The 27827-nt window shown below is 39.1% G+C and overlaps 1 protein-coding gene across 4 annotated transcripts; it reads left to right on the forward strand.

The window, feature by feature from the left end:
• Positions 1-868: 868 nt before the first annotated feature.
• On the forward strand, positions 869-27827 carry UBQLN1 (ubiquilin 1). 4 transcript variants are annotated; one of them, XM_066181761.1, is made up of 11 exons: positions 869-1052; positions 13638-13789; positions 17534-17649; positions 19027-19289; positions 19991-20149; positions 20758-21001; positions 21492-21634; positions 22504-22587; positions 24925-25040; positions 25355-25523; positions 26308-27826. In XM_066181761.1, the coding sequence occupies exons 1-11, from the start codon at positions 897-899 to the stop codon at positions 26461-26463; spliced, it is 1758 nt and encodes a 585-aa protein (XP_066037858.1). In that variant the 5' UTR covers positions 869-896; the 3' UTR covers positions 26464-27826. The 4 variants fall into 4 exon arrangements, with proteins under 4 accessions (XP_066037858.1, XP_066037855.1, XP_066037856.1 ...); XM_066181758.1 differs by having other exon boundaries at positions 887-1052; positions 26311-27826; XM_066181759.1 differs by lacking the exon at positions 22504-22587 and having other exon boundaries at positions 887-1052; positions 26308-27827.

Below are 27827 nucleotides of genomic sequence, written 5' to 3' on the forward strand. Positions count from 1 at the left end.
AAAATGACACAGAGAAACAGAACTGTTAGGGTTGGAAGACAGCTCTGGAGATCATAATCCAGATCTAGCCCTCTGGCAAGGCAGGGTCAGCTAGAGCAGGTTACACTGGAACGTGTCCAGACAGGTTTTTAATGTCACAAGCAAGGGAGAATCCATGACCTTCCCGGGCAGCCTGTGCCACTGCTCTACCACCCTCACTGTAAAGTTCTTCCCCATGTTGAAGTGGAATTTCCTGTGTTTTAGTTTATGGCCATTGCTGCTCGTACTGTCTCTGGGCACCACTGAAAAGAGTCTGGAACCGTCTTCTCGGGCACCCACCTCTGAGATACTTATATGTATTGATGAATCCCCTCTCATCTTCTCCAGAGTAAACAAGCCAAGCTCCTGCAGTCTCTCCTCATACGAGAGATATTCCAAACACCGAAGTGTCTTTGTGACCCCCGGCTGAACCCTCTCCAATAGCTCCTTGCCTCTCTTGTCTCTCTCCTCTTGTAGGGAGGAGCCCAGAGCTGGGCACGGCACTCCGGACGTGTCCTCACAAATTGATCTCCGTGGAGGCTGGAGACGGGCAGAGGCCAGGGATGTGACAGCCCAAGGCTGAACAGGCGGCGGGGAGGCTCCGCTGGAGTCACGCGGTCCGGGGCGAGTCCCCGCGGGCACACTCAGCCCCTCGGAGGCGCGCGCGGTGCTGACGGCGTACACGGGCGACGCCCCGTTCTAGTAACTTCCCCATTGCTCTACGTCATCACGGCGCGCGGCGGCCGGGACAGGCCGTTTCCGGTGTCGCGGGCGCGGCGTGAGCGCTCGGCTGTAGCCGCCGGGAGCCGCCGGCCAGGCCCCCGGTCCTCCCCGGTCCTGCCCCGCCCCGCCCCGCCCCGCCCCGGCCGCTCACGGCAATGTCGGACAAAGCGGAGGGGCCCGAGGGGGGCTCTCCGGGCTCCCCCACCTGCGACTCCGCCGGTGCCTCCGAGCCGCGGATCATCAAAGTCACGGTGAAGACTCCCAAGGAGAAGGAGGAGTTCGCCGTTTCCGAGACCAGCAGCATCCGGCAGGTGAGGGGCGGCGGAGCAGGCTGAGGGGGCCGGCGGGGCCACGCTGGGGATGGGGCCGAGCGGAGCAGCCCGGGAGGGGAGCGCCGGGCTGCAGCTCCCGCCCCCGGCGGCGCGGGGCGAGGCCCCTCCCGGTGACAAAGCAGCTTTTCTGTTCGCCCGCGTCGCGCCGGGCGCTCTTGGGCGAGCACTAGCACCGATCCCGGCCCAGGAGAGGGCTCCTGCCATCTGGGGCTAGCGGGCGTAGTGGAGAAACGTGCCACCTCTGACCCTCCTCACCGACTTCTCTCTCTGTTACACTGCAGAGGGCCGGCTTGGAAGGTGGACGCAGCTCATTCGTGAAGTTGTTGAGTCATGGAATGGTTTGGGTTGGAAGTAGGCGTTAAGAAGTCTTCCTGCTCCCCTGTCGTAGGCAGGGACACCTTCAGCTAGAACAGGTTGCTCGGGGCCCTATCCGACCAGGCTTTGAACACTTCCATAGATGGGCCATCCACAGCTTCTCTGGGAAGCATGTTCCAGTGGCTCACTACTCCCACAGTAAAGAATTTTTTCGTAATTGCTAATATAAACCTCTTTCGGTTTGTAGCTATTGCCCCTTGTCCTGTCAGCACATGTTCTTGCAAACAGTCTTGCCTCATCTTTCGTGTAAGTTCCCTTCAGGTGCTGGAAGGCCACAATTAGGCCATCCCAAAGCCTTCTCTCTAATCATTTTCTAGCTGTGAGTTGTCCTGTTGATCTGTCTGGTTTTGGTGTTAGTTGTCTCACTGGCTGGCTAACATGGCCATAGAAAAATACATGGTCACTTTTATCTCTGTGTTTCCAGTGGTTGTTTTGGTCTAACACTGTCTTTAAAAGTAGCAAGTAGGCCTTCAACTTTGGGAAGCCATAGCCTTATACTGTGTAAAATCTGCAGTCTCCTGTACTTAAATATGCTAGTTACAGATTTGGAATGTAGCATGGCAGTACTGTCAGATAACCAAGTTATTAGGGATTTTGTGCCTTCCTGTGCAAGTCTGTGCCCCAGCTGCCTGTCTCAAACCAGTGACACCTGCTGATTCATCGACATTGTTTCCGGCAAGTCGTCTGGTTTTGTAGAAGGTTTGCTATGTAAATTTTGATTACAGCTTCATTTATTTAAATTAGAAAGCAGCAAATCATAGAAAAGATGCTATCAAAATGTAAAAACGCAGAGTCTCCTGCTTGTAAAGGATGTAGACATTGCTAGATTCAGAACTTCTTTCATTTTCCCTAGGATTTCCCTGGTTCCCAAGTTTTTTCCTTGAAATGGTTCTGAATGTGGCAACTTTGTGCTATTCCACAATTTTTTTTTTGTGTGTGTCATTGGTATTGCAGACCTCATCAAAAAAAGATTACGTGTCTGAAAGCACCACTAATGTCTGGATACAGAACTTGACATCATTCCTTAAGAGCTGAAGGACATTGGTTAATGGAAGAAGATACAAAAGATGAAGTAAAGGCTCTGATGTTTCAAACGTTGTGCTAGCACTTCAGCTGGACTGTCAGACTTTTGTTTCACCTAGTTGCTGTGAATAGAGAAAATGCTAATATTTCTTTCAAATTTTTTTGTCCTTACATCTAATCTAGATTCAGTTTAGTTTTGTGTTGTTTGTGCTTTGTTGTTGCTTTTTTTTTCCTTTTGTATATCAGCATTTGGGCTAGAAGTGTCCCAGACCTGAGTTTCATTGAGGTTTTCTCCAGATGCCAATGCATTGGATCTGCTCTCTTCTCTAATCTTCTGGCAGCTGCAGTATTGTGTGCTGTGAGCTACCCTCTCTGCAAGCCTGATCTAGGCATTTCTCCCAAAAGTAAAATGACTGTGTGTGCTTTTTAATGTTGTCCACTGCTTTCCCAGTAATCTGAGTCTGAAAGGGGCGTTTTTCACTTCTCTGTTCTCCATAGATTTGTGAGCAGCATCAATGCAGTTTTTGTAAAAGTCTTTGCATTTTTGGGGCTTTTGTTTTGTTAGGATATTTCAAAAGACATTCATAAACTGAATCTTACCTGAGGATTGTGTTTATCCTGAAAAGCAGCCAGCCATTAGTTTGGGTCCTCTGGAAATAATAAACTGATTTACTCTAGCTGTGAATTTTATAATACATTTGACTTTAACAGGTTTGTTTCAGATTTGAATACTGTTGGAGCTGCCAGGTTTTCAAATAAAAAGTTGTCATAAACTGAAATAGTTGTGCAATCTATCAAGAACTTGAATTTTTACTGAAAGCAGTCATGCATGTTTAGGGAATTAACAGAGGACATTACTTCAGATATCTTTGTTGTCTACAGAGGTCTTAGACTCTAAGTGTTGTCTCTTTTGGAGCTGTAGTGACTTAATTCCTGTGAAGTAAGATTGCCCTGCTGGGTTGACCATTGGATTGAAGTCGCAGGCAGTGTAACAGCACTAAAAAATGCACTGTCCCCGTAGTGTGACTAATATTGGCTTTTTCTTTTAAACTGCAAAAATGAGCTGTTGATTAGCATCAACAGTAGATATAATGTTTCTAGAGCCAGCCTTGAAAATAGGTGAATCTTAAATACCAGACAACATCTCTTCAAATGCGTCTGGGATCAGCAAGTGGTCTGTACAGTTGAGACAGGTGGGCCAGTAGCTTGTAGGCTGAAACCCACACCCCCCCCCAAAAAAAAAACCAGCAAAAGAAAAAAAATCCCTCAGTATTTTTCTGTAGCTAACATTAGAACTTAAAGAATTGAATTGTTTATTTCTTCACAGTCATTTTAGAATACTACTGGAACAGGAACCTAGATTTTCTAGGAAAATATTTCTTGTCTTCAGGGCCAAATATAGGGCTAAAATTTTATTTTATGTTGCTCCATTGATGTAAACTAGGTCTGCAACTTTTTTGTCTAGATTTCTTCCTGTATTGAAAGACTTCAGCAGAATAGATTTGTAACTGTGATCTTGTACTGTGTAGCTAGAGCAGTGAGTGTGCAGGTTGGTATGGAAAATAAACTAAGTACAAAGCCACTCTGGGAGGTCCGTTGATTGTGAATGCTGTCCATCTGTCTTTTATTCTCTTGAAAACTATTTAATTGTGCTGAGCACAGTTTGGCACAGTATTAGGACAAGGACCAAGTGTTTGCATTTGTGACTGGGTATGATACTGGTCTTGCTCAGATCAGAGACTTAATTAATACATGATTGGTAAAAGATAAATACCTATAAACTTTTCAATTTAACTGACCTTGACAGTGATGATACTCTGGCTCACTAAAACTGTTTGTCTCTTGTCCTTCTGTGTTTTTTCCCTTTGTTTCATTTTCTGAGTTCGTGGCAATTTTCTGAGTCTTGTCAACTTCTTGTTTAGCAGAGTTGTCTTTATGTGTTTTGGTAAAGCCTGTATACAAAGAAAAAGTGTACTCATTTCAGGAGTGACTCATGCCTTCATGTCTTAGTCAATGACTTGAACTGTTTGAGTGTTGAGGTGCTGGAACCAGTTACATGGAAAAACAGTTTTTATACCTTCATCGTTTAGAATGAGGGAGTTTTAGGAGAGTAAAAGCTTGGTGATGCTCCTTGGTGCTGTTTTAGTGCCCTGTGTTGACATTTGAAGTATTCATGGGTTTTTTATAACTGGTCCAGAGTTACTGTCTGTGGGTGTGTAGCACACATACAGGATAGCGAGTAGTCCATTCTGTGAGCATTACAGCTCTGAAACAGAGTAACATGCCTAGCTGTGTGGTATTGACTGCTGGGCAAACAAACAATGGATACAGTAAATCTGTGCTAATAATTTCAGAAATTTGAAGTTCTTGCACAGAATGATTGTCAATCCTTTGATTATATGAAAATTTTAGCTTCAACCTTTAAATAAACTATCTCTTCAGTATGGAACACAGTTTTCAGTGTTCCACAGCATATTTAACAGCTTCGAGTGTTAAATACCAATTTAAAGTAGGTGACACTTTAAACACCAATTTAAAGTAGGTGAACACAAATGTGCTTTCTGCACTAGACTAAACTACAGATAAAACCCATAAGCTACTTAATTTTAAGTGTGAATATATCCACTGTCTTGAGACTGATTTTTTGTCAAGTGGAGAGCATCTAAATTTTTTGATTAAATTTCAGCACAGTTTATAGTTGAATTTCAAATCCATAAATTCAGGGTTTCATTTTTGTGCCTGGTTCTTGCAATCCCAAATTGGTAGTCTTCTGCTTTATAAAGATCACACAGGTGTAGATGTTAAATTGTTAAAGCTTTGGGTAATTCAGTAGTGCAACATCTTTCCTGGCATCCATACGCTTTTGATATTTGATGTAATGTTTTACTTTTTAAGAAACTTTACTTCGCAAGAGCAATTCTTTTAACATGATGCAGTTCTGTTTCATTGTTTTTCTGTAATTCAGGGATTATTGAATGGTACAAACAAAATAGGTTGAAACTATATAATGGAATCCAGTCTGTTCTTTGTTTTCAGAACTGTGATTCAGATTTCTGTTGTTTTTAGGTGTCTCAAGGTACTTTAATACACGAAGCATTTAGTGTTAGGTTTTCCATTGTCTGGTGTCTCAGTGCATTGTGACACATCTGTGTGATTCTTTATGGAGTCTGCCTCATGATATACCGATTATACAGATTTCTTAACCTGGGTTTTTTTCCCCCTCATTTTGTGATATAAAAATTGTTTTAGAGCAATGGTAAGTGGTTATTTGATAGAAGAATCTTCAGAAGTAAAATATGTTGACTTTCCTGACTATTGGCTTAGTTAGATGTAACTCAAAGGTATCAGTTATCTGACCATAGCACTCAACAAATATTTTCCGATAAATGACTGGCAGACGGAGTAAAATAAGAAAACCTATTTAAGTATTAGTGTGAAGTATCTTTTGTGTAATACTTTTCTGAATAAAAGTAAGACATTCATAAAAAAAAGAATGAAATGTTGTCTCTATCAGATAGGGCCTCACATTTGTCCTGTGAGTTTGTTTTGCTGGAATACCTCACCCTTGGTTGGGGGTGTCACACAGTTTTAAAAAATTGCCCTGCGTACACTTCAGAATTGCCAACAGCATAGAAAACCTTACTGAATAATTAGCTGTGGTAGAGGTGTCATATAAAGATTTTTAAAACCAAACAATATTTCAATCTAGTGAGTATAAACCTTGTCTCTGTAAATAGGGTCATTGTCTGGTAATAAAGTTAGGGTAAAATCTTAAGAATTTGGATTATATGGTGACATGGTGTTCCAGTTTTGACTGGGATAGAGTTCATTTTCTTCTTAGTAGTTGATATGGTGCTGTGTTTTGTATTAAGTGCAAGAATATCTTGGTAACATACTGATCTTGGCTCTTGTTAAACAGTTCTGTTGTTTCTTAGGAATGTTACTCCCTTATCACTGACCCCACTGAGACTTTCCAAACCATACTGCCACACTCTCTCTCTGCCACATTTTCCCCTCCCTCTCTCCCCTGAGCCAATGCTTTATTTGTTAAATAATGTTGAAAGTTGTATAAATTAGTTAAGAGTTGTATAATAAAGTTGAGACTTTTCAAGATGAAAATAACAGTGAAAGAGAGGAGTTGAAACATTTTCTATTTTTACGCAGCACGAAAATGTCAGTGGATTGAGTTTAATCTTGGTGTCCTGTAACTTACAGAGCCTTTTTCTCTTTTCACTCTTCTTAAGTTATCAGTCAACCCAAGGCATGCTGGAGAGGAGAGTTGGAAGCACAAAAGGTCAAGATCACAGGTCAAGATAAGACCAATTTACTGGAAACAGCAATGCGATAAGAAAACAAATATTAACAGCAACAATACTAATGACAGAGGGTACAAGAAAATCGATGATTCACACAGAAAAAACTCCCTTGATAACAAGCAATACCAGACATCTCCCTCCACTATGTTTTCTTGACCAGAAAAGAACCCCTTCTCTCTGGGAGAGATTCCATTTCCCCAGGTGCTGTCAGTGACAAGAGGTGGTATAGAATAACCTCTGGGTCCTGGCTGTGCCCCCTCCTGGCTACAGCAAAAATGAACCCTGTCCGTGGCCTGAGCCAGGACTGTGCTTATTCTAAATGAAGTTTTCAGTTTGTGTTGCTTTGCCAGTGATCAGGTTCATAACTATCAGGGAGAGAGTAGATTACCAAGTGCTTTTATGGAGAAGCATTGCTTCTCCAAACAAGTGCTTGGATAAGTGCAGTGGCTTGCTGAGGGATCCGTGGAAGGAATAGAAATGGCTAGAACTTGAGTTGTGAGCCCTTTACACTGCTATGCGTTGATGCAGTTTACCCTTTATGGGCAGCTAGCTTTTTTGAGTTCATCAAGAATCTGACTTGGTGTTTTGAAATGTGGGGGTTTTGTGAGTCTGATTTGTTTGCGGGCATTTGAGGAAATAATTTTATTGTGAAACTAGCATGGGTCATTGCAAATCCATCATAAAATAGTAACTCTGTTGAGACATGAAAGACAGCATACTCTTACATAGAAACCTTATTTTGTGTGTTCTTTCTAGGTATGCTTTATTTGTTGTGAGCCAAAAGTGCTTGTATTCCTGCTTGAAATGACAAATTCTTGTCTTCCTTCTGTATAGTGTCCTAGAGTTGTGCAATGAAACCCTGTTTTTACTGACTCACTTTTAAGTCGGTCGTAAGATGATCAGGTCATGATTCATCACAAAAGGAAACCACAGCTATCAGCTGTGGCCATGAGTGTTTGGTTCCTTACTTCTTGGGTCAAGATGACCTTTAACCATTAATTCTGTTGTATAAAAGCTGGAGCTCATCAAAGTTTCCTTCTGAGATTGCTCAGTGTGAGTGTAAGACAGACTGGAGCTCAGTCAATATGCTTAACTGTGTTTGTTGTTAGGAAAGACAGTTGAAGGTTTAAATATTACGGGTGTGTTTTGAAACAGCGGTGCCAAACAAGGTAAAGTTGTTTCAAAATCTTTCTTTGTAGTAGAACTATTTGAAGAACTGCTGGGAATGAAAACTGCAGTTCAGCCTTCTATGTACAAACGTTTGCATCCATGTTATCCTCTATTGTGTTCAAAACAGAGTTTCATGTGGGGAGAGTCAGCAACCATACTTTTTTTGTACAGTAATCTAGATGAAATTGTAGCTTAATATTTTCAAAGTAGTTGAAGGTTTTAGGGGCCTGTTTTCTGTTACTTTCAGTGGGACTTGGATGTTAATTGCCCAAGACCTCTTCCGGGTTGTTACTGTAATGTAGTTTTTAAAAATGACTTACTAAGCTGAGGTTGAAAGGATTTGGGAAAGTTTTTTTTAATTTATTTGGTTTCTTCTTTTTATTACTTTTTTGCAACACTTTGTCTTCTGAGTAGATAGAAAGATTATTACATTGCTGGTTTTGATGTCATAAAATGAGTCAACAGAAGCTTTTGAATCATTATGTGGTAGCAATATCTCAAAGGAGAGTTTGAATGTTAATACTTTTAGTTTACCTGGAATAACTCTTTACCAGGCTCTTCCAAGGCCCCAAGTTGTCAGATGTTAATAGATTAATGTTTGAATTACGGATCTGCTCTGCAAAGTGACAGTGCAAAACAATATCTGGTTTAGTCAGCTGTTCTACTTCGTGTAGAAATTTGCTTGTTTGGTGGCAGATGTTTACTTTAACTGGCTTAGGTACCAGTATGCATTTATTCAGCACTAGACATCAACATTTTATGGTGACCATCCATACCCTGCAAAAACCTTCAGAGGCAATCAAGGTGAGCAGGTGTAGTAAAAGTCCTAGCTTGCTACACAGAGAATTGGGGTTTTTTTCCATGTATTTTAACATAAAAAAGACATATTTGTTAATGGTAATTATTTTAAAGTTGCTGTGAAGATCAGGGTATTTGGCATGGATTGTAGTGGTTGAGTGTCTTTTCTGCTGTGAGATATGGTTAGGCAAAAAGCAAAGCAGGCTCAAACTTAAAGGGTATAAAGATAGGTTTATTAACACACACTAAAAGAAGAAAATGAGAATCAAAATGAAACTTTCAAAACACTCCTCCTCCCTCCCAAAAGTGTTCATTTTCCCAAAAACAACATAAAGAGACAAAACTCAGAACTCTTAGTCAGTTACCTCCCATAAAATACTCTCTCATCAGTTCATTTGGAAAGAGAATTCTCTTTAGTTTGTCATGGAATTTCTCCGCTGACAACACAGAACGGTTCTCTTGTGGGTCGAAACTGTTCCCAGAAACAGCCACCCAGGAAGCTGCTTTTGTGAAGTACCTCCCATTGGCAGCTTTCCCGAACTGCATAGGGGTCATGGACATAACTGGGCTGTCATTTTAAAATGGACAGTTCAAACGAAAACGATTTTCTTCATCTCTTGGAACAGAGATCTCTTTTCACTTCTTCACTGGCACAGAGGGCTTCTTGTCTCATATCTCTCTGTGTTCAAACTTCTCACGGGATCACAGGATCACAGCTACTTAATTCAATATTCACTCAGTCAGTTACAGATACCTTTGGTCAACCCATCTCGCCAGTTCCTACTGTCCACGGTTTAAAGGAATACTCTAGCATATTACAGTCTGTTACCACGGCTCACGCAAAACTTTCAGTCTAAAATGCCAAGGCATCTTCTCTATCTCCTCATCTCTTAAAATACAACTTCTCTTTCACCGACCCTGGTATCTTCATAGTGTCTCTTTAAATGTCTCCCACTCTGACCTCTTCTCGCACCCTAGAGAGGATCAATGTTCTGCAAGTTTCATCCGTGCAATGAAAGAGTTAATGTCTTCCCGGGGCCTGCGGTGGTCACGTTATCTCTGCCAGGCAGCAGCCACTAGGATTTCTAAGCCATGCCGATGGGGGAAGAGAACTCACGCCGAGGGATCTCGGAGCAGCCTGGCTGCTGGGTGCCTCCTGCCCACCCCTTGGCGACAGTCGGGGCGGGCCCGGCCCCGCCAGGCCCGTAGCTGCTGTCAGGGCCCGGGTCGGCTGGATGTGAACAGCCGTGGCTTCCCCTTCCCCGCTGGCCCCGCCAGGGCTGCGGCAGCGGCAGAGCCGGGCGCACGGCCGGGACAGGGCCGGCTCCCCCACAGCAGGGAGGGGCAGCGGGGCCTGGCCGGCCTGGGCTGCTCCACGGAGAGGCCGCAGGGGCCAGTTTTTACCTGCTCCTCCGGCCGGAAGGAAAAGGGCAGCTCGGTCACAGTCTCAGCTGTATTTGTGTATTCACAAAGTCGCATCCGGCTTCCTCAGGGGTCATATAATGTGTCAATATCTAAAAACTGATCTCTGATAGGTCCCTGTCCTTTCCACAGGGAATTAACAGGTCCCTACAGGGAACTGTATCTTCTTTAGCTAAAAACCAAGCTGTGTTAACCCATGACAAGAGTATAAACAAGAAGTGCTGGTGTGCTGCTAAAAAGCCAATGAGTGTTCTCAATATGAAAAACTATACTGCTCCTGTATTTCAAAGCAAAAAAAAAAAAAAAAAGTTTATGTAAACAAGTTAACTTGAAGTAAAATGGCAATTTGGCAAAGTGTTTCAACAGGATGAGCTTTGGATTTGTTCTATTCATGTCAAATCTACAAGTTGCCATTCTTTGAGGCGAATGTGACCTTGAATCAACTCACTCTGGTTAAGAATGTTTTTTCCTTTTCTCCCTAGGGAAACCAAGTCGAGACATTAGTCCAGTGTTTTAGTCTGATTCCCACTGTGTTTCTCTCCACATATTTTTCTCATAATCATGTAAAAAATTGATATGATTTTACATTATTTTTATTGTAGTTGGTTACTAAGGGAGTACAGGGAACTAGTTTCCATTAATACATTGGGTGTCAAAACATTATTTTCACAACTTTGAGTCCTTTCCTATGCCCAGATATGACTGAACACCTTTGTAATACCACAAGGCATAGTATTATTACAATGAAGTAAAACTTGTATTTTAGAACAATAAAGCAAATGAGCTGACGTTGTTGGTTGGATTATTACATGATAATTAAAAGGATGAGTCACTGTAGTAGGAGAATTGGACAGAAATGCTCATAATTTCCAGCCAGTGATGCTGAACTCCTTCTGCTTTTGGTTTTCCCAGTGGATGAAGTATTTTAACTGTAATTTACTGATACTGTTATTTAGTTACATTGTGCAAACTGAAGACCTAAACAACACCAAACTTAGTTTTTTTGTAACTGCCTGAATATGTATTAATTTCCATCATCATAATCTGTCAAGGTTTAAATCCAGCCAGCAATTATCATGCAACTGCATCATCACTTCTCCTGCCTAGTGAAATGGGGAAGAGAATCAGAACAAAAAGAAGTAAAACTCATGGGTTGATATAAGAGCAGTTTAATATTTAAAACAACAACAACAGTAATAATAACAACAACAGTAACAGTAATGAACGAGAGGCAGAAAGGAGCAAAACGCAAGAGAAACAGATGATGCACAGTACAGTGGCTCAGCGCCCACTGTCTGATACCCAGCCTGTTCCCCTTCACTGGCAAGTGCTCCAGCCACACTATGCAAGCTGGTGAAAGCAGGGTTTGGGAGAATGAAGGACCGTCCTCTGTAGAAGATCAGGTTCAAGACCCATGGGATCTGATGAGATACATCCATGGGCCCTGAGGGAACTGGGCGAGGAAGTAGCTAAACCACTAGTCATTATATTTGAGAAGTTGTGGTAGTTCCCCATGAAAGTTCCCACAGACTGGAAAAGTCTAAACAGAACATCCATGTATTTTTGGGAAGGGAAATTGGGAAGACCCAGGGAACTACAGGCTGGTCAGCTTTACCTCAGTGTCTGGTAGGATGATGGAGCAGAACCTCCTGGAAATTATGCTAAGGAACATGGAAGGTAAGGAGAAGGTTGGTGGCAGTCAACCCATTTTCACTAAGGACAAAACTGATGGTTGCCTGTGATGGGGTTGCAGTGGTGGTGGATGAGGGAAAAGTGAGTGACATCATCTGCCTACACATATGTAGAGTGTTTGACTGTGTTACATGATATGTCTCTGAACTGGAGAGACATGGCTTTGACAAATGGACTACTCAGTGAATAACGAGTTTAAAGGGTTGCGGTGAACAGCTCACTATCCAAGTGGAGACCAGTGATGTGTGGTGGCCTTAGGAGCAAGCACTGTTTAACATCTTTGTCAGTAACATAGGCAGTGGGATTGAGTGCACCCCAACAACCTGTGCCAGTCAGTGTGGTGTGAAGGAGGCACTGGAGGGAAGGGATGCCATCCTTGACAGGCTTGAGAAGGTGGGCTCACGTGAACCTCAGGAAGTTCAACAAGGCCAAGTGTAAGGTCCTACACTTGGTTTGGGGCAATCCCAAATACAAATATCGGCAGGGTGGAGTGAGAGCAGCCCTGAGGAGAAGGACTTGGAGGTGCTTGTGGATGAGAGACTGGACATGACCGAGCAACGTGTTCTCACAGTCCAGAAAGTTGGTTGTATCCCACCCTGCATCCAAAAGCAGTGTGGCCAGCAGGGCAGGCAAGGGGTATTCTGTCCCTCTGCTCTGTTCTGGTGAGACTTCACTTGTAGTGCTGCACCCAGTTCTGAAGACCACAGCGCAGGAGGACATGGACCTGTTGGTGTGAGCCAGGAGAAGGCCACCAAGATGATGAGAGGGCTGGAGCACATGTCCTATGAAGACGGGCTGAGAGACTTTTGTTCATCCTGGAGAAGAGAAGGCTCCAGGAAGACCTTAGAGCAGCCTTTCAGTAGCCAAAAGAGACCTACATGAAAGATGGTGAGGAACTTCTTACCAGGGCATGGAGTGATGATATGAGGGTGATGACTTTACCCTCTTTCATATTAGGAAGAAATTCTTTACTGTGAGGACACTGGTACAGGTTGCCCAGGGAATGGATGCCCTATTTCAGGAAGTATTCAAAGCTAGATAGGGCTTTGAGTAACCTGGTCTAGTAATAGGTGTCCCTACCCTTGGCAGAGGACTTGGAACTAGATGATCTGTACATTCCTTTTCAACAATGTTTTTAAGGTATAAATTCTGTCTGTGTGGAAAGGAATGCTGGTTTTGACACATGAAGGAAGGCCGCAAAAGGACATCTAAGGAGAGAGTATACTTAGTTCCAGCAAAAGTCTAGACAGATTTGTCCTCTTTGTGACATTGCATCATCAGTCCTTCAGCAATGGATGGCTTCAGTGGTGTGCACATTTGTATATGTGTATTTGCTAGTATATAATTATATGCATACTTTACCATGTGTATACATATGGGTGTGTTTAAGTATATTATTTGCTAGTATGTATTTATATCACGGATGCATGCCTGATTGAAGTCATAGTAGTCTTCAGAAGAAATCAGGTTTTTGTTGTCACGACTCATATAACTAATGATCTAGATGTGAAAATCTTCTGATTTCCTTTTCTGAATGACAAAGAAATATTTCCCGTCTTCCTAGGGACAAAAAGAGTTCAGGAAACAAAAGTATTTCTAGTTTGTTAAATACAGAATATTTAGTACAAATGTAAATGTAAAATGTAAAAACTGATGTAAAATGTAGAAACTGATGTAAAATGTAAAAAACAGATTTCTTAAATTATTTTTAAAAAATTGTAGTTCAGTATTTAATTACATAAGTGTATAATACTAATTTTTTGTTTAGTTCAAGGAAGAAATCTCTAAGCGTTTCAAGTCCCACATTGATCAGCTTGTGTTGATATTTGCTGGAAAAATTTTAAAAGATCAAGATACTTTGACTCAGCATGGAATTCATGATGGACTCACTGTTCACCTGGTTATCAAAACACAAAACAGGTAACCTTAATAACAAGTGGTCTTCTGTTTAACTCAGGAGAAGTAAAAGTATTCTGCGTTATTAATAACTTCCTGTTGGGCAAAACTAGGTTTGACTAAATCACCTTAATCAGTTCCTTAGTTACTGCTGCTTCAGGACAACAGTGAAATTATGAAATTACAATGTTTTTTTAAATTTATCTTGGATTTTAATTTGATTTGTATTCCTAAATACATGTGTTTTTCTTTTTGTTTTTCTTTTTTTTTTTTTTTTTTTTTTTGTTTTCCTTTTTTTGTTTGTTTAATTTTTTTTGTTATACTACTTTTCTTTTACTCCTCGCTGTGTTTTGGCTTCATAGTTGTTAGACATAATCTCTCACTGTCCATTAATACATGTTATGCAGATTTTCTTTTCACACATCACAGCTTGCAGTGAATCTTATCTTTCTTTTTTTTTCTCTGCAGTGATTTTTCTTCCTTGTTTTACCAACACAGTAAATAAAGACCCTCTGTTTTGGTAAAACAAGAAAGGAAATTTTTTAAGAACTGCATTAGTGTAATGAATTTATCTGTCTAAATAGACTTTAGATTTTAAGATAGTTTGGGATTTTTTTTTGTTCTGTTTTGGTTTTGATGTTTTGTTTGTTTCTAGGTTTGTTGTTATTTTTTTTTTTTCCCTTGTGGTGAAGAAGCATTAGAGTGACAGTTAGAAAGTTGTATCAGTTAGCTGGGGCGTGTGTACTTCCTGTGAAGTGGCCAAAAATCCTTCCAGCAAGTAAAGTAATAGACTTCTCAAAAGCAGTTTGGTATTAGTCAGTAACACGTTCATTCTTTTAGACTGAAAGTGGTTTTGCTCCTGTTCTACTTAGGTCTTTTCTGTCTATGGTGAGGATCCCTTCTGATGTGAAAATGTCAGATGTTGAAGGAAAGAGCATGGAGTGTAGGAGAGAACAGAAATAGGCTTTCCCTTTCAAGGCCCTACCAAGACACAGAGGCTGGCTAGTAACATTAGCAGTAAATACAAATTCTTGTTGAAATTAGTAGCATTAGCATTAAATGTAGGTACCTTTTGAAACTGATACTGTCAGTTCTATATTCATGTCCTGGGAGGATTATATTCTCTGTCCTAGACTCAAAATACATGTTTGTACTGTCAGAGGTCTCTCTTTTCTGGCCTGTACCTCCTCCACCTGAAATTTAGGCTGATACAAGCCATGCAAATCTTGAATACAGTGTTAGGTAATACTGCAGTTCTGTGCCTTGTGCATCTGAATGAGTATTCTGCAGTTGCTGTATTTTTTACTGCTATTTTTGCCTGCAGTCTTGAGTGTAACAGGGGGGCATCATGAGTAGTATTAACAGGATGCTTTTGACGTGCACAGTCTTCAGAGGGTTTATTGTTTGCACCTACTGTAGCTATACTGAAATACCATATACATACTGAAATACCACTGCCAGTCTCTTGGACCTTCCTGCACTTTGCCTCTGAGCAGAGGAACCCCTAGGAGCACAAATGTCAAAGGTGTGGCTTTTGGGGAATTTTTGGTATTCCTGCATCTGTCTTACCAGCATTGCACTCCATGTCTTCACTCGTGCCTGCTTTTTTGAATCATTTTAGAAGAGTGTATTTCCACTGTCTGCAGAATGTTTTAATTATGTCTGAGAAAACAATGAACAAAGAACTGCAGATCCCTTGCATGTACCTGTGCTGTCTTCAAATGATGCATTAAAGTTTTCACCCACTAGCTTTGCTTGAATAAACTAAAAACATGCTAAAACCTGCTGGAGAGAATGAAAATCACCTCTGAGAAAGTATAGCATTATCCTGATATATCTCAGTTGTATTCTTGCAAAAATGTCTGTATTTTACGCATGTCTCAAAAGACAAGATTTAGACACTGCTTTTATGGCCTGGAGGGTGCTGATTTTTGACCATGAGTATCAAGATTGATTTGTTCCCAGCTACCTTACCCTATGCGATTTGCTTTTCTGTTGACTGTTGCTGTTACTGTTGCTGCTATGTATCTGAATAAGTAAAAGTTCTTTTCCAAAACTGGATCTGAAGGTGATCTTTTCGCTTCTAAACTATGTTACATGTATAATTTCAAAATTGGAATCCTCATGTATCCCAGCCAATCCTTGTAAAAAAAAAAAAAATAAAAAAAAAAGATTGCTTTTTTTACTGTGCTACGTTTTCCAGAATGTTCAGACTTCCAGTGAAATCTTGTGGCCTATCTTTTACAGTGTCAGAGTAGCAGTGAGTGATTAGCAATGGGCAGTGAAGATACATTGAATTTCTGAATAGAGTTCTAGGTCAACAAGTGTCGTTTGTTCACAAGTGTTGGGAGGAAACATAATGGCAAAATGGGTATAAAAGAGGATGTGCACTTGTCAGGAATAGCGCTGAAAGAGGGGAGGCTAACAGGCTCGACACTCACATGAACTTTTATCTTCAGAGAATATGCCTAAGTGTGCATGGGAGCCGTATTGGACTTCAAGTTTCAGTGTCATCTGCTTTTCTGTCACACTTCTGAGGACCTTTCATGTCTATTGCATGAAGCAGCATAGTTGCTTCTCAAAATAGCTTCTCAGTTGAAAATACAAATAAGATTTTATGCTTATTATTTTTCTTTTGCTTATGGAAAAAAGTTGTATGTGTTTTCTAGATGAAAGAAAACCAAGTATCTAGCAGGAGAATCACGATCAGTGTACAGTCTGTAGTCTTTCTCATTCAAGTTAGAGCTGCTTGGCCAATTGTAGTCATCTTGTGTTCAAAGTTTGCTGTTGCTGATAATGAAGTTAAAGAACTCTTAGAAACCTCAGAAGAGTCTCTGGATTTTAAGGCATCTTTCTGATATTTTTTTGCATGGTTGGGGATTTCTTTCTGATGTTTGCTTGAGTTGAGCAAGAGCAGGCTTACGTTATCAGAGAAGGGTCCTCCAAGGTAAACTGAAGTATGAAGTCTAGTGTACTGTCAAATTCTCAAATCTTTTTGTGAAGTCTGAATTCATAGTTTTGAAAGTTATTTTATTCTATAGTACTGCAAATACAGGCATTTATTGCTTGTTGAACCACAGTGAATTGATCTGGATTTCAAGGTAGCCTCTTTTCTTTAGAACAGAGAGCCCAGGTAAGTTTTATTCAAGCTCATTTCCTTGATATCTTTTACTGCATGACAACATCTGTCTTTCTGCCTGCAGTAGAAGGGTGTGGTGAGTATACAGCCTGGGTAGCCTTTAGTGCCTGTGCTAAATTACGCTGGCTTTAGCTTCATGTGATTTCTTTATCAGTCTGTCCTTGAAGTCTTAAAGGTTATTGAGAATCTGAGATTTGTCTTCTAATAAAATGTGACATTAACTGAATTTCACATTCAGTAAAGCATCCTATTAGAGATGTGGCATGAAATAAATTTCACATTAAATTTTTCAGGCTTTGTTTTTTCAAGGTGTGGGCATGTTTTCAGTAGTATGCGAGTATAGTTAAATAAGACATGGATCCTTAAAACAAGGTAAGGACAGAGAAAACAATTCATTGGCAGGCATCACAGGGTAGGATGAGAAGGTGGTAATGGCTGCAGTGATACCTATCTGGTTTTTTACGATTTGAAATTAGTAACTGATGACATGACAGGTGTCTGAGAAAGATCTATTACTGGAAGCAATCTGGGAATAACTGGGTTTTCAAGTATAATACTATAGCTGCATTTAATGGCACTACTTAAAATAACTTGTTACAATCTAAAAAGTTTTAAAATTGCCTTTTTAGGTCACAAGACCACCCAGCTCAACAGGCAAACACCACTGGAAATACTGCCACCACATCAACATCAAGCAGTAGCACCACAACACCAGCATCAAGAAATAGTAACCCCTTTGGCTTGGGTAAGAATATATGTTAGGTAGCATGGTGGTTATCTTCTCTTGGATTCAGCTAATTGTCCCCAAAGCTTTATTACAATGTAGACAGAACTTAAAAAACAAAACCCAAACAAATACATCAGCCAAAAAAGTGATTACAGATAGATATTGAATTTGCTGTAGGTTTCTGAACAGTTAGTTACCAGAGGAGAGTTGTTTTGCTAGTTTTATATAGAATCACAAAATTGTTTGGGTTGGAAGGGATACCTTTAAAGGTGATCTAGTCCAACCTCTGTGCAATTAGCTGGGACATCTTTAGCTAGATAAAGTTGCTCAGAACCCCATTCAATCTGACCTTGAATGTTTCCAGAGATGGGGCATCCATCAGTTCCCTGGATAAACTGTGCCAGTGTTTCACCACAAACTTTGGATTTGTACTGTTTCACCTTCAGTGGTAAGGTGCTACTGAAGTTATATTTTGGCACTATGGGTAATGAAATTCCTTCCAGTGTACTGTACGTCTTAAAAGTGCATCTAAATTCCTGTTAGCTGAATACAGATGAATCGTAGAAGTTTGGACCTGTAACATGAAGGCAAGATCTGCAATGAAAGCAACAAAATTGCTGCTAATCTTACAATTAAGTATTTCTCAGTTTTCAAGTTTGATAGTATTAGTCTTCACTTCTATGAATGAAGAGGCTACAGTCTATTGCCTTAAAAATTAAAACCTATTTCCATAGTTGTGATGGGGTTTTGTTTCATTCTTTTTTGTCCTTTTTTTGCATTTGGGAGTAGGGAAGAGGTAGAATTGGAAAAGCAGTTATAGTAAGCAGATAATTTCTTAGGTGTAAATGGTTCTTCGGTCTGTCTAGTACCTTCTGAGATTTTTTATTTGGATTCAGCAAAGTACAAAAATTCAAAACCTAATTAGCTCTTGGTGCATTACTGCCAAGAGGACCACAGGATCTGTTTTTTAATTAGAATAGGAAATATTAGTCCTCTTGGGAGTTCTCGCTTAGTTATAGTCTAACCAAGAGGACAGATCACTGATTATTACAAATGTGATTTTTAAGTGTTGCTGGAGGGGGTGGAACATGGACCTAAGGCCCCCCAAACTCAAGTATTTCTTTTATCTTGACTTTGGAAAATGAGAAGAAATGTTGTTAGAATTATAATAATTTTTATTTAAGAGTAAACTTTTTTGGACTTTTAGTTATATGTCTTATTATTTAAGGAAGCAAACTCTTGGTGTGTAACTCCTGAACAGCCTTGCAAAAGATGGGACTTTCCATTCATTTTTGTTATTTTGAAGTATGAGATATATTCAAGTATTTTGTATTTAGAAATAATCTGGATGTGATTGGAAGTATTGTTAGTCACATTTTTTTCATCCTCTTAAAGGTGGCCTTGGAGGGTTGGCAGGCCTGAGTAGCCTGGGCTTAAACACTTCAAACTTCTCTGAGTTGCAAAGTCAGATGCAACGACAACTTATGGCCAACCCGGAAATGATGGTTCAGATCATGGAGAATCCATTTGTTCAGAGCATGCTTTCAAATCCCGACCTGATGAGGCAGTTAATTATGGCTAACCCTCAAATGCAGCAATTGATACAGAGAAATCCAGAAATCAGTCATATGCTGAATAATCCAGATATAATGAGACAGGTATGTGGAAAGATCTATTAGTTCATGACTTGTGATTCTGCTGTTAATGTAAACAACAGGGCAGGAATGGGACAAAGTTGTGTAAACATTCTTGAAGTATTTAGTCCTATTCAAAATCCATAAAAGGTTGCCATAGACAGCCATTGTCTACATTTCTCATTAATGTCCAAAATAGATTGGTATTTCAGAAAATCTGCAGAATAGTTTCTGAAAGTCTTTGAATTCTATGTAGCCATGTCTTCTGAAGCTAGAACTGGATGTGGCTGTCTGCCCGTGAAACCTGTTGTCTAGCCAGCAATTTTACCATAAGTAGTAGTTCTCCAAAATACTGCATATTTTCATTGTGTCTCGCTGTGGGTACTTATAAATGCTTTTTAAACTAAAAGATAAATAAGATTTGTGTGGCAAAATGAATCAAAACCCGAAGAGATTGATAGATGCTTTTGAAATTGTATGTATTTATTTTAAATTTTATACTATAGGCTGCCTGCTGTAGTGATGTTAGAAATAGTAAGAATTATAGTAGAATGCTGGCTAAATGCTGAATTGTCTTGATTCACGTTGACCTGGCAGGTTGATTCAGCTTTAATCATAATTTTAAACTGGGTTGGACAGGGATAACTGAGATATTGCCAAATGCTGACGTTTTCACTTTAGAATGGATTTCTTATTAATACAGATTAAACGTTCCACTTCTCTAGACACTAGAACTTGCTAGAAACCCTGCAATGATGCAGGAAATGATGCGAAACCAGGACCGAGCCTTGAGCAACCTTGAAAGTATACCAGGGGGATATAATGCCTTGCGGCGCATGTACACAGACATTCAGGAGCCAATACTGAATGCAGCACAGGAACAGGTGAGAAAAGATTACAAACAACACAGAAAGGAAATTTTTTTTTCTAATCAAAGAATTTAAGTAATTTAAATTTCCAGATGTTTACTTGACAAAACAATTCTTAAAGCTCGAAGTTGCTACGTAGCCTTTTACTTTTGAGAGGAAAGAGCTTTAAAAATCCTGTGTTCTTCTGAGTCTGAAGAAATACAGCTATCACTTTGTGTGATTGAGAAGCTATTTTAAAGTTAATAGATTTGTTTGTTACTTAATTTTAAATTCCTTCAATTTGTTGCCTTAAGCTTTGGAGGTCCAGTAAACAGTCGTTTTTAGGGTGTGTTTAGTGACTTTTAACTGAAGGGGAGCAGAACAAAAGACTTTAAAGTCAGAAACCAATATGCAAGACAATTTTACTGTGATCAAAATACAGTGCAGTAGCAACACTACTTTCAAAAAGAAATGTGATTTAATTTTTTGGTGGGTCCTAGTATCTCTCAGTGTTAGTGTCTTTTCACTATATTTACATTTAATTACTGTAGAATGGTGAGTATAACTGATTAAGAGCCATAAATGTTTATTTTCATGTATGATTTAGAAATTTGTAGATGATAAATATTTGCTTTCTTTTGTAGTTTGGAGGTAACCCATTTGCTTCTTTAGTAAGCAATGCATCAGCAGGAGGGGACAATCAGCCATCTCGTACAGAAAATAGAGATCCTCTGCCAAATCCATGGGCTCCTCAGTCCAGGTCACAGACTTCCACAACAAATATCAGCACTAGTGGTGAGAGCAGTGGCAGCAGTAATGCTGAAAATAGCACTTCTGGCACTACGGGACAGAGCTCAACTGGACCGAATTTGGGACCTGGGCTTGGAGGTGTGTTTGTTACTGCAACTGTATATATTTGCACATACTTGCAAACTTGCTGAAATTATTTTTTCATTAGGAAGAGGGGTTTTGATTTTTTTTTTATTGCTGTTTACTTTTGTAGAACATTTTACTTTTATCAAAGTCCTCTGAAGGAAAATAGGAAAAAAAAAAGTACAAAAAATAATTTTAGTGATAATAATACTTGTATACTGCCTTAAAATAACAAAGGTAACAAATCTGTAGATGAATTGTAGTATTTTTTCTGTTCTCAGGCAAATGGGAAAACAGCTAATAATGTGGATAGTTGATGGGAGTGTGTGTTGGGTACAATGTCTGTCTTAAATTCTAGAGTGTATGTGTCTGTGTAAGCAGAACTACACTGAGGTAAATTTCAGGGTCTTAAACTCATGAAAACCAAGTGGTTATATTCAGGGTTTAGATAGTCTCTGATAGTAGTCAGGATGTTTACTAAAGTGCCCTTTAACTTTTCTTTAAGCTGGTATGTTCAATACACCAGGAATGCAGAGCTTATTACAGCAGATAACAGAAAACCCACAACTTATGCAGAATATGTTGTCTGCACCCTACATGAGAAGCATGATGCAATCATTAAGCCAGAATCCTGATCTTGCAGTACAGGTAAATTGCATTTGGTATAGTAATATATTGTGTGTATTAAAGTAAAATAATACCAAAATACAAAACCCAAAAGCTCAACAGTTGCCTCTGGCAAATGGGCCAGTTCTTAATGTTAATTTCTAACTCACTGAAATTATTACCTGCTTACTTTCAACAATTTTTTGCAGTGAGTTTCTTCAATTTGTAGTTGGATATCATGCCTGACATGCTTCTAAAATAAGCTGTGGGGTTGTGTATGTTTTGTACAGCCCTAAACTTGTGATCCAGCATTATAAACAGACAAAACAAGTGCTTTGGTTATAAGCTATAAGTATTAAGGTAGAGCTAACAGTAAACAATTAACCCCACTAGTCTGGGAGAAGTGAAGGGAGAGGACTTGGTGCCATACCTAGATATTATTCTGGTCATGGTTCTGAATGGTGTTGTAGAAGTGCTTTCAGTTTTTATTTAAAATGATAATATTGAAAGTCAAATTCTGAACTGAGATTGAAAAAATATTATCTCTTCTGTGTTAAATACTCACTTGGAAATATCCTTGACTTCAGGTGATACTTAAAGCAAAGCTATTACTTATATTTGTAGTGGAGGCTGAACAGAAAAGGATTTTCTTGTAATACTTGGCAAGACTGCCTCATTTGTATCTGGAAATCTATTCACTTACAAGAAAAAAACCCAATGAAGCAGAAGAGAAACAAACCGAAAAAAAAAAAAAAGACAAACACCCCCAGAAAGTTTTGGCCAAAGGAGTAGATGATTATTATTCTGTGAGGTAATTTTCGTAGACGATTAGTGTATTATAAGTAGTTGGTTTTAAACCTCCAGTGGTTTTTACTGCTTGATCTTTGAAGTTAAATATTTTTGTCCTATAGATGATGTTGAATAATCCTTTATTTGTTGGAAATCCTCAACTTCAGGAACAAATGAGACAACAACTTCCAACTTTCCTTCAGCAAGTAAGATGAGATACTAGCTCTTAATAAAGCTCTTCAAGTCAATGAGCATTATTTTTAGTAAACTGGTGCCTGTCTTTGATTTGGCTAATAGCTACATGCCGTAATATATTCTCATTAGCTTTAGATACTAAGTTAGATTATCCCTTGATAATATTCTTGATAATGTCTCCATCTCTTTCAAAAATTAAACCTGACTTATCTATGACTAGCAGAACCACTAAGATTTGTTCTTGCTTTTTTGCTTAGAAGGAATAAATGCTCTTACTGCACACCAGCCAGAAAACACCTGTTTGTGACAAGATTTGTTTCACAAATTAAAAAGAATAGTAGTTTTCACATTACTGGTTAAAGTTCCAGTATGCTTTTCTCATGCCTCTTCAAAACTGCCATAAATAACTGAAAAAGAGGTCCTAGAGCATGTCTTGAAAGACCCAAGTCATTAACTCATTTGAAAGAAGTGAGTTTTGGTGTTAGTTGGTGTTAGTTGCCACAGTGTTAGTAGTACTGTGTTCCCTAAATAAAAGCAAGCAAAATTTTTGTAGGAATTGAAAACCTAATCCACTGCGTGAGTTCTGTCATTAGGCAGTCCTTGCAAATCAGTGTAAATACGCATTGCCAAGATCTGACTGCACACAGGAGGTTATATGGGTAAAATAATGAGTACATGCATGAATTACAGTATCATGTTCAGTGTTCAGAAGATACTGTTTACATTGTTTGAACCATGTGAATGGCTGTGGTGTTTAGGATTGCCACTGCTTTGTAATGACTCAGTAGTATCTGAGGAGCTAGTACCACATTTATGTTTTGAAATCTGTGAGTGGTTAATGAAGGCACAGTAGGAATCATAGCTGTTTCCTTTGTGTATCTCCTGTTACTACCACCTTGGAATTTATCTCCACAAATAATTCTCTGTTGTATTCACTGTCTAAAGTTAGATGATTAACAGCATCAGCAGGTGAGCTGTGGAGAAATATCTGGATATTCTCAGAATGTTGGTAATAGTTCAATTTGTGTTTTCTTGCTTATCTACCTGTGTTTATATTATGGGATTCGGAGACAGAAACCATGGAATCTGCATAATGGAAGGCATCTTTGCAATTAAGGGCAATTGCCCAGCAGAACTAGGGAAGAATAGTTGCTACTGCAATTAATAACATTAATAGAGATGAGATCCAGGTCACCTAAATGCTCTACGAATTGTTGGGCCACCATTTATGTAAGACAGCTTCAATATATCAGACAGTAAGTCATGATTTAAATATTTTCATAAAGTAGTTGGAGCAGCTTTCTTTGGAGACCCCAAAATGTTTACTTCTTTAAATTTGAGTAATGTTCATCTACTGTACATTTAGTTGTTCTTTGACTTAGAGCTATCATGAAGATAAAAGTCCAGGACATGAATGGAGAATATTAATTGCTCTTCTGAAGTCTCTTTAGGCACTCAGATCAGAGTTCTTCATGTCCTATTCTGCAGTTCTGCTCTGCACTAGAGGAAGTTTCACCTTTATCTGTGATTTCCGCATGAATCAAATGTGGTTTTTCAGCAAAAGTAATCTGGTCCAGTGGACAGGGGAAAGCTGCTAAGATTAGTAAGCCTATCTGCTCTTTGGTCTGAACATTACTTTTCATTCATTACTGAAACATTACTTTTCACTTACCTGTTGCACCTGTATGCAAAGGTGAGCATAAGCCACTAGTTTTGAGTTTGTGTCTAAAATAATGAGGAGTTTGAAAGTTTTGTTTCAGAAATGAAAATTTCTAAATTTCTTGATGATGTGAAAGCCAATTTGTAATTGAAGTCACAGTAGACTGAGAACCCTTGAATATTATACATTTGCTTGCTGGTATATTTTGCAGTGTGTTTGTTTCCATTTCAGGCTGTAAGAGCACTACAGATAAGAAGATGCGTACAAATAGTCACAATCAAATTGCTGTGATCTGAAATTAGCTAGGAAAAATGAACTTAGTACTTTTTCTTAGATATTTATTGGTCAGGTTTCATCATGTTCAGCATTGTTGCTTAGTATGATATGACTAATTCTAGAATTATGTACTAACACAGTCTTGTGGCCTTGAAAGATTGAGATCTATAATGAAAAATACTTCTCATTTTATAATTCTCATTTGAAAGGCTTTTCTGCATCTAGAGAGTTCATTGATTACCTTCTATGGAAGTTTTCTCACAGAAGAAAAAAACAAGTGAAGGATTTCCTGTAATGTTCAACTATAAAATCAAAAGCCAAGTTCTGAAATTATATCAGATTCTGTAAGACACATAGCAAGATTACCTTGGAGCATCTAAATATAATTAAGAGGTTTTTCTCCTTCTCTTAGATGCAGAATCCTGACACATTATCAGCCATGTCAAACCCCAGAGCAATGCAGGCTCTGCTACAGATTCAGCAGGGCTTGCAGACATTAGCAACAGAAGCACCGGGGCTTATACCAGGGTAAGAATTGATCTTACAAATTTGGACAGGAAGTCTTCCCTTGTGTTGTTCATTCTTTTTAGATTTAGAGATTTATACAGTCTTTATTAAAGATTCATCCTCTTGCCTTTTTTAGTTTAACTAAACTTGTTTTAGGGTCTGTCACATTTGAGTGGTATGCAATTCTAAACAGTGGTAACTCTGGTCTTTGTCTCAGTACTTTACTCAAATTGTTATCCTCTCTTTGACAGAATGTGTACCCACTAATTAATGGGAAGAGACAAACTAGTGTTTATTGTTCAAGTGGTGTATTTCTTTTTCTGTAATTTATACAGATTTAATCGTGGTTTGGGTGGAGTGGGAAGCAGCGGAGCTCCTACAGCATCCACCGCACCTAGTTCTGTTTCCACTGAAAATACAAGTCCAACTTCAGGAACTGCTGAATCTGGTCATCAGCAGTTTGTGCACCAGATGTTGCAGGCACTCGCTGGTGCAAATGCTCAGGTAAAGTACAGCATTAAATTCTAGGTATTTTTACTTCCATTCTTAATTGTAAAACACTGGAAAGAAGACAGGTAGTAGAGGGGAGAGCCCACTGGATGAATCTGGTCAAAGGTGAGTTAGAGGAAGCTTAAAGGTGCTATTGCAGCTGTGCAGGAAATGGTGAAAAAACATCATCTGTCCTGATTAAAAACATGCCTCTGAGGGCATACAGTTGAGAAAGTGCAGGATTTTGCCATGATTTTGTGTAAACAGGATCTTTCTGTAAAGCACAACTAACAGTTTGCCTTAGACTCAGGCTTTCCAACAGTCAGGATTTTGGTAATTTTAGTCAACGAATACTTGGGAGTGTTACAGAAGAGGTGATCTTTATGTTGAGGAAAAATAAAGCCTGTGATGTTCAAGACTGCTGACAACATAATCTTTGCTGTTCCACATTGCTAGGTTGAACTCTGTTTTGTTTTAAAAAAACAGCTATATGCGTATCTTTGAGAAACTGTTCCTGGGACATGCATATACATATTTAATTTGAGTCCTCCTCTTTCAAACAGTCAGTTTTTCTTGGAGTTCAGGAATATTATATAAGTGTAGATAATTCAATGGTGCTGACTTGTTAAAAATTTTTTTTCAACTGCTAATTGAATTTGTCTGAATATATTTTTTGGAACTTGAAAAAGGTGTAGTCAAAAATTAGAAAAGACAGAGTGGTGCAGAACCCACCTATGTTTAAATTGTGTATTTTGCAAAATATGTATTATGCCTTTATAGCTTGAAATTTTGTTCTTAGCAGTTACAAAATCCAGAAGTTCAATTTCAGCAACAACTGGAACAGCTGAGCGCAATGGGCTTTCTGAACCGTGAAGCAAATTTACAAGCACTAATAGCAACAGGAGGAGACATCAGTGCAGCTATTGAAAGGCTGCTTGGCTCTCAGCCTTCATAGCAGTGTTTCTTTCACTTGAAAAAATGTAATTTATTTTTGATAACAGCTCTTTAATCTTTCAAATTGCTTTATTTCATTCTGACTCTTGGGATTGTCTTGTTATAACTAAAACCAATCTGATGCATTTGAAGGTGGAGTGCAGTAGTTTCCTTCAGACAGTGGGAATCAATGCTTTTTCACTTTTGAGCGTATCAGTTCTTTTGTTCAGCATTATTTGCGATTTTTTTGGAAACCACATCAGCTTTCACAGTTGGATGAACTAGTTTTGTCTGACCTACAAATGGCAAATTTATTTACTCCTTAAACAGTATCCTTCAGTAGTAATTAATGTATATTACACATTAAAAAGGAAACAAATTAACTGAAGCTGTGGATACCAATACTGCTTATTGTGATTTTGGCATTTTTTTTTCTTGACTAGCAAAATGTTGGAAGATTTATACCACTTGAGTAATCTACTATCTTTTGCTTTAATTTGTTTAAACACAATGTATACAACAGGGACAGCTCATTTCTAGAGATTTACACAATACAATAGAGTGAAATGGTAAGTAATGAGAAAACAAACAAAAACCCCAAAAACAACAACAAAGCCCACCAAAAAACCAACCAAACAAAAACCCCAATGAAACAACAAAACAAAACAAAAAAACGCCAAAACAAAACAAAAAAACCCCCAAAACAAAACCAGGAAAAAAAGTCACAGGACTTTAATTTGGTGTAGAATTGCCCAGGATCTTTGCTAACTATCTGAGAAAAAATGCTTAAGCAACTTCAGTTAACATATACTAGAATTACTGGTTCTGGTTGTCTCTTTACATTTAAATGTACAGAAACTTGCATTGTAACATTATCTCAATATTTACAGATTAACTGTAAATTACTTTTGTCATTGTCCAAATTAAAGAGCCATGGCCTTATGCTCTGGAATTGCTTCTACAGCTATTTGGCTTGTTCCACTGAGATTTTAACACGTATTCTGATTTGTAATTGGAGAAATTACCTCTATTCATGTGATACTCTATAATTACTTTGGACCACCAAGTAAAAAAATACAGTAAAGCTTTTAAGTTTCTCTTGATAGTTATTTCTCTTGTGCACAGGTAATAAATGAATTTTAAAAATCTTTACGCATCTTGTTTCAATGTGTTTCCAGTTGATCACTATCTAAAAATCAAAATGACAGTCCATCTTGAGAGCATTTGAGTGAGCTCAAGCTCTGGCAATAGTTACCAGCTCTATTCTAGAAGTAGTAAACAACTCCTGTGGTGTGGTGCGGAGGGAGGAGGGCAAGAGATGGATGTTGTTGAAGACTTCTAGCTTAGATGAAGTGGAGATAGCAGAATTAAAGTTGAAATGAATCT

Source organism: Chamaea fasciata, unplaced genomic scaffold, assembly GCF_029207755.1.
Source record: "Chamaea fasciata isolate MVZ Bird 193981 ecotype frontalis unplaced genomic scaffold, bChaFas1.0.hap1 SCAF_4, whole genome shotgun sequence".
Lineage (NCBI taxonomy): Eukaryota > Metazoa > Chordata > Aves > Passeriformes > Sylviidae > Chamaea > Chamaea fasciata.

Coding starts and splice junctions, on each gene's coding strand:
- UBQLN1 (XM_066181761.1), top strand. CDS start 897: ATGTCGGACAAAGCGGAGGGGCCCGAGGGGGGCTCTCCGGGCTCCCCC. Junction 13,790..17,533: donor GTTATCAAAACACAAAACAG/GTAACCTTAATA, acceptor TTGCCTTTTTAG/GTCACAAGACCACCCAGCTC. Junction 22,588..24,924: donor TTCCAACTTTCCTTCAGCAA/GTAAGATGAGAT, acceptor TCCTTCTCTTAG/ATGCAGAATCCTGACACATT.